The 18,134-nt window shown below is 40.3% G+C and overlaps 1 protein-coding gene and 1 long non-coding RNA gene across 8 annotated transcripts in view; one reads left to right on the forward strand and one right to left on the reverse strand.

Annotated features, from left to right (window-relative positions):
* LOC140665660 (uncharacterized) overlaps positions 1-18,134 on the forward strand; it is a 216,204-nt gene that overhangs the window by 30,562 nt on the left and 167,508 nt on the right. The gene's annotated exons all lie outside the window — the stretch shown is intronic.
* Positions 1-18,134, reverse strand: part of Dati (zinc finger protein datilografo) — a 77,824-nt gene that overhangs the window by 13,086 nt on the left and 46,604 nt on the right. For 2 of the 7 annotated variants that reach the window (XM_072891995.1, XM_072891993.1), the window contains exons 4-5: positions 11,295-11,488; positions 7,237-7,266 (exon numbers count right to left, since the gene is read on the reverse strand). In XM_072891995.1, the coding sequence (XP_072748096.1) occupies positions 7,237-7,266; positions 11,295-11,488 (224 nt within the window). The remainder of the gene's footprint in view (positions 1-7,236; positions 7,267-11,294; positions 11,489-18,134) is intronic. The other 5 variants (XM_072892000.1, XM_072891998.1, XM_072891999.1 and 2 more) reach the window with 3 other exon arrangements.

Consider the following 18,134-nt stretch of genomic DNA (forward strand, 5'->3'; position numbering starts at 1 on the left):
TACTTGGGATATAGGAATAAGGTAAAAATCTCGATATTTGGAATTATATTCATAATATCCACTATATCGCTGTTGAAAGGAGTACCGTGCTCACGTACATTCTTATCAAACACTTGTTTGTTACTAACTTTAATATTTTCTTTCGGAATTTTGTGATCTCGTAAAAGCAGAGATGTAAAAGAAGAGTCTTGTCCGATCAACAACATTGCTTTTAACGTCAGAATAGAGCATTCGGTTCAAATTGCAGGACGGAGGAGAAAGGGGAATAGCAGTCGGGGAACTTGAAGCGAAGCCTAGACAGACAAATATGTGGAAGCGTGAGGTCCGGGGAACGATCGGAGCGGATTAGTCCGTAACCTCGATTAGGGATTTTGTCGGTTAAATGCTGCCGACATCGGCCTCGCCTTGCGTACGATGTACGAATCTAAAGGCTAATGCCAGACGTTACATTGCGAAAACAAAGCGACCACTTTCGTCGACCTTGGACCTCCGATCGACCCCACACGACCTCACCCATGAACGGGAATGCGAAGCATGGAATGACTAGCTTGTACCATACATCAATTTTAACTACTATGGCCGTTACTAGCACATTCTCGGTTCACTATACTCGGCTTTCTTTACTCCTTTTATTTTATCTTTTGCATGTATTAATATTAAACGAGATCTATCTCGCGATTCTTCGTCTTCGAGTCTGTTGCCCTACCAACGGCCATATTAATCAAAATTAAAATGAAATTATGAGTGAAATTCGACGTCCTCATTGCCAGATAGAATGATTTTTTCCCTTCACTTTCTGGCTTATCACGCGATAAGAAACCGATTTATGCTGATCGCGTTATCCTCGTCATGTCTTTTTTTCCATCTCTCTTGTGTCCCCCCCCCCTCCCGTCTCTCTTTTTTCTTCTCTTTCTCTAGCCGAACACGCGAAGGTTACTTGCACGCATACAAGGCGGTAGATGCACACGGGCTTGTGCAAAAACATGGCGGTCGTACTTGCTTGAAAGAGTGCTTAAAACGGCAGCAGAAAGAAAAAAAAAAGAATAAGGCGCGAAAGAAGGAGAAGTGAACGGACTAAAACGAGACCGGACGGCAATGACCTCAAAGAGTTTCGGAGTCCCCCGTTCCTCTTTTCCTTCCTGTTCTCCGATTCGCGACTTTGTCTTCTTTTTTCCATACTTTTTCGCCTCTCTTTTCTTTCGTCACCCTTCTGCATTCCCTGGATCTTTCTGCTCTGTTCTTTTTATCCCGGACCTGGGACAATTGCAAACGTATCGAAGCAATGGACGCGAGTAAATGAAAAAAACAGAACTAAAACAAAATTTGACGCGCTAAATTATATATATATATATATATATATATATATATATTTTTTTTTTTTTTTTTTAACATTATCTCCTTTTTCTTATACTCTTTTCTCTCTTTCCTTCGTTATAAGCATGATTGTCCGCACATTCTTAAACGCGGACTTTCGCACGCTCGTCTTTATTATATAAATTGCTCTTTCTTATCGTCTTTATAAATGTATACGCTTATCTAAAGCTTCTTTGTACTTTCTCAACATTTTTAATGACCAGATGTCAAGTGCTGGCGCAATTCTAATTTTTTATCAATTTTTCTCGTTGATAAATAAGTAAATTCGCATGTTAAAAAGGCTAAAAAAAAATATATATATATATATAAAAACCAGTAACCGGATAGTAAAGGTCTGATCGTTTGCACTTTGTCGTTTTCCTTCCGGTTTTCCTCTTTCGGCTCTTCTCGTGTCTTATTGCGTTCTCGCGCATATTTCTTCTCCTTGGCTTGGTTCCACTCTTGTCCCGCGATAAACTCGAGAGAGTGGGTGGCCGCGACCGCCGGCATACTCTTATGCCTTCTATCTCCTTTTTTATCCCGAACCTGGGGCAGCCGCGTACGCGTTGAGAAGACGACGACGAGGACGGCATCGCTGCTGCATGCAAGTTATTCTCAGAGGGAAGCTGCGGTCCCTAGGTTCGACGCCCCGACCTGGCCCAACTGGAAAAAACCGGTTTCTTCGTCGCGCTCTTCCTTTTTTGCTTGCATCCTCGCTTTTTGCGCCGCGCGAGTGCCTCGACTCCTCTCTGATGCTCTTTCTCTTCTTCTCGTCCCGTTCGCCACGGTCATACCTCTTTCGTCTCTTTCTCTTTCCTTATCTTTCTCTTTCTTTATTTCGTTCTCTCCTTCTTATTCTCAGCTTATTCTCTCTCTCTCTCTCTCTCTAACTCGCTCGAGAGAGTGGACGCGGCGTGGGCGAATCCCTGAGGGACTTTATGATCCGCCGTGACCAGATTCATCTCTCTCTCGCAAGACTATATGGTAGGCGCAGTTTGCTGCACGTCGCTCTCTCGCTACCAATCCCAATTCTATACTTCCTGGTCTCTAACAATAAGAATCTCTGCGTATATCTGTCAGGGCCGTCGAGGTTTTCTACCCCGCGCTAGGATCTTCACCTCGATAGAAATACGTAGACGAACAGAGAAGCGATTTCTCGGTGAGAATGAGAGCTACAATTGGTTCTGCGTTCTTTGTTTCTTTGGTTGCATCGAAGGCGAGGAAAGTATGGAAAGGAGAAATTTCTCAATTTGATCATTTTCGAGAGTAAATAAAAAAAACTGGTCCGAAATATTCAAATATCAAAATAGCTCATACATGTGTGTGCCACAATTATTCTAACAATTCAAAATAATAAATCGCAATTTTGTCCATTCAATGGTTAAATACATTTTTAATAGCGCCGATCGATATATAGTGACATCGTAATAGCATGATCGATTGGATAACGCGAGGATGAATACAACGGTTAGCGAAGCGATATCCACGTCAGGTAATATTTTTAACATCGCGTTGTAAATAACTAGACGAGAAATAACATTCTATGCTTCCTCGATTATAAGCGACGATAACTATAAAAAAACATCAGATTAAAATTCATTCGTTCGTCAGGCTGCTCGGTCGACATGATCACGCCAACCTCTAGGATTTTTTCGCACTCTATCGCGCCGATTGGTTCCTCAATTTTTCCGGCGATCTCGATTGTAGATTATCCGTTCCTTGAGGCCTGACGCTCGGGGCCCGGGTCAGGGAGTGGCGTAAAAAGGAAGTGGGTGTGAGCACATGCGTAGCGATGCGTAACGTTGGCCGCGATGTGGCCATTTTGTGTTCATAGAGACAGGATCATCTTTGATCGAGAACTGAGATCTCGTTAACGAAGCGATCTCAGAACAAATCGAGGCGAGAGATTTTTTATGCACGTATATGTAATTAATATAATATCATCCGTGATTTGCGACATTCAAATTTAGACAGCCATCTCATAATCCGATTGTAAAATATGTTAACAGTATTTTATGGAGTTTAATTAGAAAATTTTTGATATTAAGATAATTTTCGAGTTATAATCAGTATCGATCTATAATTTGCGGTCGATATTTAGCAGTTCAGGTGATGATCCGCTTTGATTTTGTTTTTAGCTTTTTATATTTGATGTGAAATATTAAGTTTAAAATTAAAACTAAAGTTTCTTCAAACTAAATTAAAACTAAATCTTTATTATGATCAGAAGATGGAAAAATTAATATTTTGTTATTTTTGTGTAAATTTTTATGTTCTAAAAAAAGTAAAATTGTATAATTAAACTATAGAATTGACTCGCTATATTTTTTTGGTAATTTTATTTTAATCTTGATTTTATTAAAATTACAGTTTTACGCATATTAAAAATTTTTATTGTTATATTTTCGGATTATATCTTAATTTCCGACTAACTCGACTTTCTTAATAATATCATATTACGTAATATTAAGATTAAAAAATTGCTCATACCACTTTCTAATTTTTTATTACGATATAACATCGTGTTTTATTAATAAGTATATTCGTAATTAATTTCGTATTTAATCACGTTTTAATATTTGTCTACAACATAGCGTAAATTTGACGTTCATATATCAGTGATTTGTTAAAATGAGTACTTCGCGAGATTTATTCGATAGAAATTCATCGTAAATATATCTCTTGAATTTTAATTCGTATATTTATTCACACATTTATTTAATAATGCAAAGTAATAATCGTCTTATAAAATACGCAAGCGTGTAATATTTGTTATTCAAAATAAATAAAGAATTTTCTCTACTGTTTGAGGTTTGTTTGTTGCGCCAACTTACAAGATGTCGCGAGTGTTATAGGTCATAGTATGATATTTTTTTGTATTATTCTTCGTGATGTAAAACAAAATGCACAATGTATGATGTTTATAATGCTATGCAAAAAACTACAAAATTGTCATTCTGATAATCAATGCAAGCAATTAAATAAACGTATTTTCGCGAGTGAATATTATATCAATTTGAAGAAAAATGCGACAAATAAAAAAATAGAAGAGAAAAGATTTAATTCTGTTAGCGTAGAATATTTATTAAAATTTAAAATTTTTTTAGATATTCTCCAGATCTTTTTAGAATTTAATAGTATTATATAAGCTACTGTAGAAAGACACATACTCAGAGATATTTTTGATATCTACATATATTAGAAATACAAATAAAATCTTTCACACAATCATGTATTACATATAATATATTTTAATTCATTAATTTATCTATTTTATCGAACAAGAACTATATACTAAGAATTATTAATAATATTTATTTTTATATCGTGTGAATTTCGTCTTAATATTTCATAATTTCATATATTTACTGATGAATCGATATCACCTGAACTGTGAAAATCAATAATAGATAACCGTTGGCCAGTTTTAATCACCTATAATTTGAACATTTTATTGTAATCTTATTTTTTAATAAAAATTTTTTTTTCTAATTGCTCTCCAAAATATGTTATTCAAGTATCGTGATTGAGAGATATCCCGATGAAATCATATTCTTTCTTTATTGTTTTATCCATTTTTCTTCAATTCTGTTATTTCTTTTTCTGATTTCACGTTGCGTTTACAATTGAAAATTGCTATTTAAATGTAGCCAATAATGAACAATGTACGTTCGTTCCTCTCTTTTCCTCGAGCGACTATAAAATCCGAAGGCCGTTTGCGAGCGGCGCGCAATTCTTTTCTCCCGCCCTCCGTCGTTTCTTCTTTCCTTTTTTTCTTCGTCGCCGCCGTCTTTCCTTGGCTTTTTTAACCGCGACGAGGCCGCGAGACTCGCCGGCAGACAACCTTCGGTACGATACTTTGGCTGTTCGTTGCTCCAGCGTGGCTCGCGGAATCCGCGAAGAGATATTCACCGGCTTGCTCATCTCCTCCTTCTCTCTCGTCCGAAAGAAAGAGCTCGCTACAGCTCGTTTGCTTGTACGAACGTTATTTTCTCGAGACGAGAACAGTTTGTCTCCCGATAAGGAACGCATTTCTATCCTTTTTTTTTTTCCGTTCGCGACTGACTTATAACTTTCGGAGTTTTCGGGCGAACGACAAGAAGAACACAAATAACGCGAAAGTTTAAGGATGTAAAAAAATATCGATTGGATGTATAAAGTATCTTTTAGAAAGTTTGTATATTTTTCTTTTTTTCAAGAATAATTTTATCGCAACTGGAAAATATAATCTTTATTCAGTAATTGAGTTCATATACTGATTTTTTTTTCTATCCTTTTTCACGGTCCAATAAAATTTTTTCTTCAACGCAAAAAAGAAAAAATATATACGGGTGATATATATGCGATCGATAAAAATTAATATGCGTCGTTAGACACTCCGCGATTCGTTCTTCATCGTTACCCAGTGTTATTAATCCACTTTCAAGAGTCGAGCGCTAGTAATTCGTGTGTAACACGCGCACCCGAAAATCGGTCGCTGGCGAATGATGCGAGGCCAGAATGAGGGAGAAAAAAAGCGAGTCTACCTAACGTCACAAGGGTTGTCGACGTAGCACCCTCCGTGTTTTGCCAATAGGAGACCCGGATCTGTCACGAACGCGTTCGACTAGGCGAGCGGAAAAAAGGAGCGCGAAGGGCGGTCGGTACAATGGGGCACAAATCCCACCCTATCGGAAATGCCACGGGAATGATTTCATTAGTGTCCGCGCTGCTGATCGAGCATGGAGAAAAAAAATAAGAGAGGGGGAGAGTCATGGAGGCGGGGTAAAAAATTAATGCCGTAGGGTGAGAGAAAAGAGGAACTCAAAGGCGCGATTGGAAAATAGACTCGCGAAAATGAAGCTTACACGAAGAAGAAAAAAATAACTCGAAATGCAAAAATGTTCGATGTGAAAATTTATAACGTACAAATGTCGAGATATTATATTTTAAAAGAGATATTATTTAAAATGTATGTACGCGAGAGAGACCGTGATAAATCTGAAAATTGCTATGAGGAAAGATACCGGACGAAAAAATCATGAGACGATATAAAATCTCGTAAGAGTGGTTCGATTTACGAATCGTTCTGCCGCGAAAGGCCGTCCCACTTTTCTATTTTAGTGCCGCAAAAGAGACAAAGAGCGAAAAGTCCTTCTGGAGATTCGCCAGCCGGTGATGTTTACCGATGAAAGAGAGAGAGAGAGAGAGAGAGAGAGAGAGAGAGAAAGAGAGTGAAAGGCCGTATTGGGAATTCGAGAGAGGAACGGAAAAAGATTTGGAAAGTAGAATGTGAATCTTGCTTAATTAGAAGAGTGGCCCGAAATTAAGAAACGGTAATTAGCTGCGATCGACGGGCATAAATGTTTGTCATGTGACTCTTCGATGATACATCATACATCTCCATGACTGTCGAAATTTATGACTGCTGTGACATGAAACAATATACTGAATTGCGTATACTCATGATTGTGACATAGGGAGAAAAAGGAAGAGCCGGCTTATAATCGTTTCATAATCTTCGCGACAAGAGATCAATTAGACAGCAATTCTGTCTACAATATACATATAATTTTACGCGACGCGTCGTTAATTAAATAGATAATGTTTATCAGACGCATAAAAAATGCGTCAACATAATTTCACGCTACAACGCTATCATAATTTCACGCGTTTCGAGAAAACCACGTAATGGGCAACAATGCATGTATGTATTATAAATGTATGTTTATATGTATATGTATGTGTGTGTCTTGCGCGCGAATAGATTATTATAATGAAAATTGGAGACCGCAATTTTACACGTGCGATGAACGCGCACGTAAACGCGCCGCGAAACGAGTTGAAATTACAGTCGAAAGGAATTCCCATGGGTTCTCCCATATATTGACCCGATCGTTTTACCTTTAATCGTTGCCATGGGTACTTCGAACACTGCGACAAAGAGACCAGCATGAAATAGAGATCAATCTGAATTAATGCGATACCATTAAATCGTCAGTCATAGGTTTAGATTTTCAAGAGTATTCATATATCCGATCGTATGTGCACACTCTCGTGGAAGGAAAAACAAAAAAAAACCAAAAAAAAAACACTGTGTGTAAATACCGCGAACATGGTAATTAATTAGCGCCGCGTATCGACGAAAATACGACGCGATAAGCGGTTGAAAATTTTCCTCCCTCCTTTCCTCTCCGGGTAAACAACGGATTTACATTTATTGCAGGCGATCAATCCGCGACGAACGACGATGGTGCGTGTAAAAAAAGAAAAAAAAAAATCTGGCATCAAAACGAGATACACAATCACCGCGCGGTTTTTAGTGCAGCAAGGGGAGAGGGATAAAACCCCTTGGCGAGAGAAAATAAATCTAATGGTTAACGAGTTTTTACTGAGCTGCGCGTTGGGGCAATTAAGAAGTGGGGCGGGGGAGGACTCTGAGAGGGATGACGGGAGGGAAGGCTCCGGAGGTGAGTCAGAAGAAGGTCGAAAAGGTACGCGGGAGGAAGGTCCACGAGGCGGGAGTAAAGAGGGTTGTATCGTGTTGCACGACATTCATCCCTTGTGTGTACCGTTAAACTACGAATAAATACGAAAGCTGCGCGCCACGTAAAAGTGGCTGAGAACCACGAGAACGGAGAAAAAAAAGGGAGCGAAGAGAGAGATCAGGGTCGGCTAAATTTGCAAGACTCTTGGCGAATCGTTCCCGTGATTTTGGTTTTTAATTTACAGGCGAATTTACGTTCCATTTCTCTCTTTCTCTCTCTCTCTCTCTCTCTCTCTCTCTCTCTCTCTCTCTCTCTCTCTCTCTCTCTCTCTCCCTCAAAATCACTCGGACGAATCTTCCGAAGCAAAAATTTCGTGGCGAGGATAAAGGAGAAAACTCGTTCGCGGAAAATATATTAGACGAGGTCGAGGGAGATTCTATACCTTGATTAACGAGAAGGAAATTTCGATGCGGAGACACATTCTCTCGTCGATCGGCCATGCGGGATTTAGGATCGTGGGTGTATTAACCGGAGACATATCGCGGTGGTGTATCGTCGCGATGATCCGTCCCTGTTCCGAGCCGAGCGGGAAGAGGGTAACAGTTAATAGGATACATGGAGAGAGGAGGAGGAAGAGGAAGAGGTGATGTGTAGGTACCATAGACGAGTTTCTATGCCCGGGCTACCGATCGTTCTCTATAATACATTTACGCTCCGGCCTATTATAATATTGTACTCCGGGTGTATTGTCTTTCTTAGAGCGGGATAATGTTTCGCCGACACGCCAGGCCTCGACCTGGAGCGTAACTCTTTCATTTCCCCTTACTCTTCACCATACTTCCGTGAGCCGTTTCTCTTTCTTCTTCGTTTTCTCTACGTCTCGAACTCTCTCATATTTCAGTTGCTTCTCTTTTTTTTTTCTTTATCTCTTCTTCTTCTTTTTTTTATTTTTTTTTTTTTTTTTTTTTTTAACAACGATCCATTAGCTATCGGGTTAGTAGCCGGCGCGAGGGAAACGGGCGGCTAGGCGCGATCTGGAAATAGCGAAAACAATTTCAAGAAATCTGCCCCGGCGAAAATTCGATTAGCCGCGGAAGATGGGCTCGAGCTCTCCATTTGTTTCGTTTCGTTTTATTTCCAGCGGGTATATACTCTGTTTCTGTCGCGCTCGCGCCGGCGGCTTTTAATTACTTCGCCGCGTTCTCTTCGTAAGAGCCTCTCCTCCTTCTCTCTCTCTCTCTCTCTCTCTCTTTCAGCGTTCTTCTCTCTCCTTTCCTCTCCATTCCTTTCTTTCTTACGCGCCTTCCTCATTTCTTTCGGTAGCTTTTTTCCTTATTTAGCGTTATGTATATTGTGATATTTTTGCCAACAAGACTGGACAATGCGGCCGTTCTCACTCGATGTATGTATGGTTGGTAGCTCGATGCATATTTCATATTAATATTTAATCTGGTTGCATTGATTTCGCGCGTACGCGTAAGTCTGCCATTCAAAAATAATTTCGCGAGGGGCGAGATACTGGAAAATTCATCAAGGTTTGTTCGTTATTCCAACAAACGAAGAATTAAATAACCCGACTGCAAAAAAAGCATGCTCATTATTACGAGCATTATCGCACGACGCGTAAAAAACAGCGGTAATGGGGTCGTCATTAAGCGTCGGTTTATTCTTCGTAACTGCATATTTTTCAGAGAAAAAAAAGGATAATCGGACGGGTTTGTTGGTAAGGGGGGCCAGGGGCCGTCGGCGTGACTTCACGGCAGATTTATCGAGGTCGTACGGGTAACGACGGAAGGGGATAATCTGAAAGCTTTAGCCATGGATTAGGTTTCAATTAGAGCAGCCCGATAAGCTGGGTGTTAAAAGAACGATATTTATTACCGGGGCATCCCCAACGTGTGAACGGATTAAACACGCGTGAGCTTAAACGCGCCGCACCTGATTCCGCGATTGAAACCGCTCGAAAAATGACAACAATCTGCATTCTAAATATATACATGCCGACATGTTCGATCATTTGTTATTAGCATTTATGTAATTCTCAAGGATTTTACAACATTAAAACGTTACAACATAATATTGTCATTTGTATTTTACAATTGAGACAAATTTATTGTTAGAAGCGCTATTTTACCAACAATTATATAACACAGCCGAGATAACTAACAATAAGAGGGAAGACTCCGATGTCTTTTCTGGCGGTGAAGAAAACGGAAGAAGAGAAAAGGAGGAGATGCACGAAGGAGCGGAAAAAGAGCCTGGCGGACGGGCCGACAGATGCCTTCCCACGTTTTTTCATTGAGACATGTGCCCGGCGCGGAAGGCGAAAGGGTTGAGAAATTCAGTTGCCGTTCGGGTGGGGCAACGATGGCAAAAAACTGCCCCACGATACAAGATTCTGCTGGTAATCGCTACGCGTTGCGATTCCACGCGAGCGAGGGGTGAATTCGATTAACGGGCATGGGGGGTCGCGGTCTTTCCCAAATCGGAACGCGCGTTACTTTTTTTCTTTTTTTTTAACTTCTGGTCCTCTAATAACCGGTCGGTGGCACGCACCCTTGGCCACCGTGGAACTTGTACGTGTGTAAACAACGATTGTTCATTCACGGCGACTCGTATGAGAAAATCCAGCAGTCCGTGTCGTTCATGACGCACCGTATTAAAGAGCTTTTCACCCTTCGTGACATCTTTGTTCGCCAAATTTCTGTAGAGGATATATCGTTTATTCGTCATGATCAGTTTCTTCAAGTTCGATTCTGCCGTGTTTCGATTTGAAAAATCGCTGAAATACATTTCTATAAATTTTCTCAGACGATTATCTCTTTTCGGCTTTCTCGGATCGTGTAACGTCGATTTTGTAATGATAAGCGTCGTATGATAATCCAGATGAGGCAAAAGCAAGCCCAAGCATCGCGAAGGATCCCAGAGGAACTATCCAAAGCCACTCGCGCGATTTGTTGTTATTGAAAATAAATACGCTATTTACAAGGAGACTAGAAATCATGGCGCGGTTATTTAGGTTGATGAATTTGAAAGTTTTATTCTCAAGCTTGACGTTTGCCGGTTTTAAGCTCGACATGTCGGCCACATCTCCGACAACTATTTTAACTTGCTTGAGACGCATCGATTATATAGGGAGCCCTCGAAACGGAACAAAGGAAACGGCGGACACACAAAGAGCGCTTAAACGGGAATCCATCTACAGAGAATATCGAGGCAAGCGTGAACCCACCACCACCACCATGTGCGTGCGTACGAGTAACTGAACGTGTCGCGCGAGAAAGAGTTAATGCAAGATTATCGGTCGTTAGAGGAGCGATTAGCGAAAGTAATTACGCGCGATTGCCAAAAAAGATCGATAGCGATCGATCTTTTCCTCTTTCCATTTATTCTCGATCCCTTCGGTTAATATACCGGCACCGCGTGAATTTTTAGCGAATTTTTGCGAATTTGGACGTCGGATTTGGTACATACATGACTGACCTTCGACGTGTGAGTACGGAGGCTGGACTCCGTGGCAAAGCCCTTGCCGCAGATGTTGCAGTGGAACGGCCGGTTCTTCGCCCGCTCCACCTGAGCGTCGTGATTCCTCAGGTGTTGCTGCAAATTCGACAGTTGGATGAAGGCCCGCCCGCAGTCCGGTAAATGGCACTTGTACGGTCGTTCACCTGCGATCAGATATCGTAAGGCGTATTAGAATTTCGTGCGGCTGTGCACGAGCGTATACGTAAATTGTGTTACGGTAGACGGTGGTGCACGTAACGGCGGCGTACACGCTCGATCGGCAAATTCGTATCGGACATGTCACGCAATTTTCCTCAAGATCTTTTTCAAAATTCGCAAAAGGAAAAATCCTTTTCGTCCTCCATCGAAAGACGAAAAATAATATATTTCAGAATTTTTTCTTTATTTTTTTCTTTATTAATTGCCGCTAATTATTGATAACAAATTTTCACACAAAAAAAAAATACTTTTCCCATCTCTCAATACATTATTCTATTATGCTGATTTATGTAATAGCTTAGTACTTTTCTTTATTCCTAATCATGTGTTAAAGTATTTATATTCCTAAGCCGTTTATACCGTTTACTTTGATTGGCATATAAAAGTGGGTATCATCTTCCTAACGTATCGCATATTCAATATCAACTTTGTCCTCGCGGTCTGCGCGACGAAGATTGATGAAGAGATTGAAACGTCATAAATGACTCGTTTGTCAGCTCGCCACGTATGTCTCATTCCCTCGGTTTCGCTCTTAAAAGGTAAAAGCTATGTAGAAAAACGCGCTTAAAAGGAAGTGAAATTGGCTGGTCAGTGACTCTCGTCTTTTTTTTACACGGGCATGCAACAGGTTTCTACATCTACATCGACGAGTAGGAAGGTAGGAAAAAAAAGGTCGCATTTTTCTCCGTATTATAGGCAGGAAGGCACGAACGGCCTCGACAAAAATGCGTAAATTCGACGTGCAGCTAACGCGCAAGTATTTTCCACGTAAATTCGCAAATTGTTTCCATTGTACGAGCTTAAGAAAATTTGCGTTTGTATCAAGATATAGGAATATTCAAGCGCCTCTTCCGCCTCTTCCCGCGTAATAATGATAGAGTAATGTAGCCTCCTCGATTGTTTAATCGCGTCGATCGATCGGCATTCGAGAGGCAGACTTCAGCTGCCGCTGCGTTTTTATTGCGTTTTTTTTTCCTCTCCACGACTCGCCGTTCGTCTCGAGTGGACTCGATTCTAATTCCTACAAGCGATTGGCTCAATTTAACTTTTATTAATATCGACATTCTTCCCCAATCCTTTTTACCCCGGGCACTTGTTCCTTCTGCTCTCTCTCTCTCTCTCTCTCTCTCTCTCTCTCTCTCTCTCTCTCTCGCTCTCGCTCTCGCTCTCTCCTATCTCTCAGTCGTTTCGCAGGATTCATCTTTTATTCAGTCGCGTGATTCATCGGAGAATTTCATCGTGTTCGATTTAATAAAAATAACTCAAGCGAGCAAAATTAGATTCTGTAATCTTTTATCGCGTGCTGACATTTAGAACTTCCGCGAGCAAAAGCAAAACGCGATCGAGATGCGCAAAATGCATTTTTTTTCAACATGTATATTTCTTTACACGATGAAAGATAACAGAAGCGATGATAAAAGGAGTTGGATTTTAAAGTGATGCCGGTAAGTCTGTGGCGTTGGCAAGTCTGTTATTAGAGCAAGCGATTCCTTGAAGAAAACGATCGAGTTAATCGCTCGTATTTATTTTCTACGTGAAATAAATGCAAAAGGAGAAGACGCCTTTGTGTTTGCAAAAAAGGTTTTTCGTATAATATGAAACATACGTTATCATATATCAACTTCTTTATCATCAAGAATCTACTTGTGCATATTCATGCAAATTCTATCTTATATTTTTCTGAATACGTAATGCAAATAAAACTGTAGTAGTTATTAATCTTTTCGAGAGCTAAAGGAAATTGGAGAGCATCCTGTATATATGTAAATCAATATTTAACGTGTGATTAAAACTTCTTGCGTTCCAAATGTCAAAATAATATATTTTTTTCTTTTTGTTTGGACAAAAATTATATGTTCTAGGAATGATCGGGGGTTCAAGAAGGAATAACATTAGAAAAAAACACCATAGGAATTTTTATAAAGGGACGTATGGCTCTTCCCTCCCTCGCCCGCGAGACCGTATGTTTTCTGTCGCGCTACAATTAAAAACGTATTAATATACCGGCTATATATCAACGGTGGTATCGGGGGGGAAGTCTAGTGGTTTCTTATTGTCGACGCTTATAATTGACGGTTGAAATATTTATTTGTAGAACGATGAACTCGTCCACGTGTACGCTCGCACATATATAATATTCACCTTTTTTGTACGCGCTTGGCGCTACCGGAAACAGCGACGGTAGGAACAAACGTGGCGAGAGGGTTAACACACCTCTCTTTTTTAGCTCATAAAAGGGAAATAATGACATAGAACGAATATTGTAAACACCGGCCGGTTATCCGTTTCTACAAAAGCAGCCAATTTTCCAGTATTATTATAAGACAAACGCTGCTCTGACACCAATGCATTCTCGCGCGATAATAATGAAAAAAAAACGATATTGCGGCGGCGCGGCGGTGTGTATAATGTTGGTATTTCAAGCGTGCAGTCGGCATTCATTTTTATTACCTTGTTATCGTTTAATCGACCGTGCTAAGATATTAATCCGTAAATGTATAATGATAAACGTCATTTACATACATGTTATATAAACATTATAAACTGACTTCTTATCTAATTAAAATTTTATGTTGATTCGCTCGTTATATGATCCGAAAGCGACAAAGCAGTTGACCCTTAATAATCAAGAATTTATTCGTTTCTAATTTTTATTAAATCGGGAGCATCCCATTTTTTTGAATAATTAAATAATTTCTCTCGCTGTATAATGTAATGGCTTCCCATCTGTAATAATAATTTGCGTGGCCTCGCGCGGAGAGAACTGCGAAGAGTTATGATTAAATTTAAAATCTCGCGTGCGAAACGAAAGGACAAGAGATGGAGCAACAAAGGGGAGAGGGAAGAGGGATCGCTCGAAGTTGCCTGGTCGAAGGGTCTAATCCCGACTCTTTGAAACCCTTTGTCGAGTGTAAGAATTACGAATTGTAAAAGAACTTTTGATGAATTGGTGCACTTTGCCAAGCATTCAGTGGACATTTGGCGCGTTCTCTATTTTCTTAACTTATTTTAAAAATTTTGCAAGTATTTCGATATTTCTTTATAAGAGATAGATGCAAAACAGTATTACTGAACAATAGTTATTGATTATGGGAAAAGTTATATAATTTCAATCTAAATAACGCGCAGTTATAATTTGGAAAAATGATTAATCACGCATTTTTCTTAATATTTCGTGCTTTATTTCAAAATATCGCTCTGGTTGCATAACGTAGGTAAAATATAATATTTGCTGCCACGTATTTTCGTGCAAGCCATAAATTCTATCCGTCATTTCGGGGCCCGGACAATTTCAATTTTATTCCATTAAAAATCGTGATCATTGTTGCACGAATGAATTTATCGCGCCAGACATTCTACACGAATTTCAACATTTAATTTTGACGTACGGTTACTACCCTCGAGCTCTCTCTCTCTCTCTCTCTCTCTCTCTCTCTCTCTCTCTCTCTCTCTCTCTCTCTGCCCATTTGGCCTGCCTGCCTCTCTCTCTGCTAACACCCTCTGACATCCTCCTCTCGTTCTCTGTTTTTCTCTCTTTCACCCTTTCCTCTCGCATTATCGTTCTTCCTCCAATGCGTTGCGGCGTTCGCGCAAATCATTTTCGGAATATCAAACACCTCTGACAGAACGTCCAATGATTTTCCACCCCGTTCGCCCTTTCGCCGCGCAGCGACCCTTTAACGCCGGTTGCAGTCGCGACTCTTTTCGCGAGATCTCGCGTCCACCAGCCGTCCCTGTCGACCAACCGCGAGATTTTTGACGCTTTTTTTTTTCCGCGACGCCGATACATCTCGCCGCTCCACTCATCAAAATCACCGGGTTCGCGAAAGTATGTAGAAAACTCGGCAAAAGCTCGCACGTGGTTGGACGTGTGAGCACGAAACAGCCCGTGGAACCGCCACCTCCCTCTTTCCCACCTTTCCACCACCTCGACGTCAGTCTGACCGGTGGTGTGTGCTGGTCGGTCGCACCCGCACACCGTACCGGGTAGATGTTATATACCGGATGGATGGCCACCCAACTCCCTCGCGCGTTCGACCACCCTCCCTCCGCAGCCCGCGGCCCGGCACAGCCCTGCCGCGCGCGCGGCCCACTACACGTCCACGGCAGAAAATTAATGTCCCCTGCAATCCATGTATAATGCATTCGCATTTCGTTCAACGAACAAATGAACGCATTGCTAGAAAATTTACGCCCCATCTCGCTCCCGGCCGAGCGTCTTTTCTCTCGTTCCGAGTTCTCTGTCTCTTTCTCTCTCTCTCTCTTTCTCTCTCTCTTTTTCCTTCCATGTCTCATTCTCTCTCTTTCTCTCTCGTCCCAATCTCTCTCTCTCTCTCTCTATATATATATATATATATATATATCGTTGTCTATCTGTCTTTCTCTCTATCTATCCCCTGCACAGGAATTCGCGAACGGAAACGCGCCGGCCCTGACCAACTCGCGGCCGCTCTCGATCGTTCTCTCTTCCGGCCGCGCGTTTCTCCATCTCTCTCTCTTCCCCCTTTTCTCCACCCAATGTGCGACTCTCTCCCTTCCTTTTCCCCTCGCTCCGCACTCCCGGCGTCATCGAAATTCCGGCTGGAAATCATTAAATTGCACGCACTCACACGCACGTGCGTTGTTCGCACTGATGACCCTCTCTCCTGGCGAGCCCCCTTTACCTCGACCCCCGGCTCTTTCGCTCTTGCGACCTTCTATGACACTCGTCCAACAATCCACACGAGTGATACATACCTCGAATTTTGGTGTGAGGGACGCTGATAGTGGCGAATACGTACTGTTTCCCCGGAAAAATTGACGATGACAGTGATGGCGCGTGAAAGGCGGCGAACAAATTTACGCAATTATCGAGAGCGACGCAATATTTCATCCTCCTTCTACTTTTTGGTGTACGCGAGACTAAACGATTCATTTGATAGTTTAAAGGCAGACAAATGGCGTGCTAGACGCCAGACTTCAAGATTGCGATTCGATATTTAATTGTAAACAAAAAAATTGATATGCAGAAAGAGAGAGAGAGAGAGAGAGAGAGAGAGAGAGAGAGAGAGAGAGAGAGAGAGAGAGAGAGAGAGAGAGAGAGAGAGAGATATGAAGATAATTGTGAAGAGGATTAGAACCCGAACTATACGCGTAATTGTAACATTATATCATATTGTTATCAAGAGACTCGTGAATGAGCTTATTCCACTTATCAGCGTATTTTAGCAAATTCTCGTTTGATCACCGTATCTCCTTGAAAGTAGCACAATTTGTTCTAACAATAAGATAGAGATATGACTAATAATAATATTCTAGCTATATTAAATTTTCTACTTATTATTAGCTATATTCTTCTGCATATTAAAAAGTACTTATACACTTATATACATATACTTATACAGTTATATACATATATAACATGTATAAAATAATATATAAAATAAAAAAGATATATATAATTAAAAATGTTGAAAGTAGAATGAAAAAAATTATTTTATTGTATTAAAAAAAAAAAAATCAGATAGTAACAGTCATTATATATAAACAATTCTCAGAGCTTGCTTTATCTTTTTATGAAAAAGATAAAATAATGATTAACGATAATTCATTTAAGATTGGAAAAAAACATGTAAGAGCGTGGGGTGATATGTTGAAAAATAGCGTCAAATAATTATGTGACGAGAGAATTCTTCTGAATTTTGCACTTCGTGTCTTTCGGTGGCACATCGGTTGCGTTATTCACACAGTGCTTAATACAGCAAGAGTGCAAAGTGGTCGTTAAAAAATTTAAGTTTCTCATGTACGACGCGGATTGCATTAACCTTGGTTCGACGGGAAGGTATTTTTGGAAGAGGCGGTTTCTATAGCTTGGTCCGATGCTAATTAAAGAGCTTTTATCTCGCTAAAGCGAGAGTCTAAAAGCGATTAAGTTTCAAATTTAGCCTAAAGTATGACGGTAATATGACATTCTCCATTAATTTTCTTACATGTCCGGGAATCGTTGGTTTCATCTACCGATGAAGCGAACTTTTGGGATGATATAAAAAGATTTCTACGGTGACAACAACGATTACCGGATGTACTTGGAAGAATCATGGGATTCTATCCTACATATATTAATATGGCACACATTAATAAATTCGCGATAGTAAACGTCATTCGCGCGCGGTCGCACCACAACAAAAATGAAGAATTAATTATTTAGACGGGTTATGGGCGCGCCGCGTTTATTGGTCTATATTAATTACGGTTTCGCTAGCCCAGCTAGTGCAAGAGCCAAACAATTGAGTCGTTGTGTTTTGATAATTATTCCCGTGACAGTCATTAATAATCAAGCGTACTATATAACCGCATAATTAACTGCTATACCGAAACCGCCTTCTATCCCTTGTTCGACACCCTTAAATGAGTTCTTTTATTTCGGAAAGTGCTGACAAAGGTAAAAAAAAATTAGTTGTCATGCTTTTTGTGAACGAAGAAATATACGTTCTTCATAAGAAAGAACAGATTATTAATATCAATTTACTTTATCAGATAAATGATTTCGAAATAAAGTGACTTGCAAATAAAACGACTTACTAATAATAGTTTTATAGTGTTATTACAGTT

This window comes from Anoplolepis gracilipes, chromosome 5 (genome assembly GCF_047496725.1).
Source record: "Anoplolepis gracilipes chromosome 5, ASM4749672v1, whole genome shotgun sequence".
In the NCBI taxonomy this organism is placed as follows: Eukaryota; Metazoa; Arthropoda; class Insecta; order Hymenoptera; family Formicidae; genus Anoplolepis; species Anoplolepis gracilipes.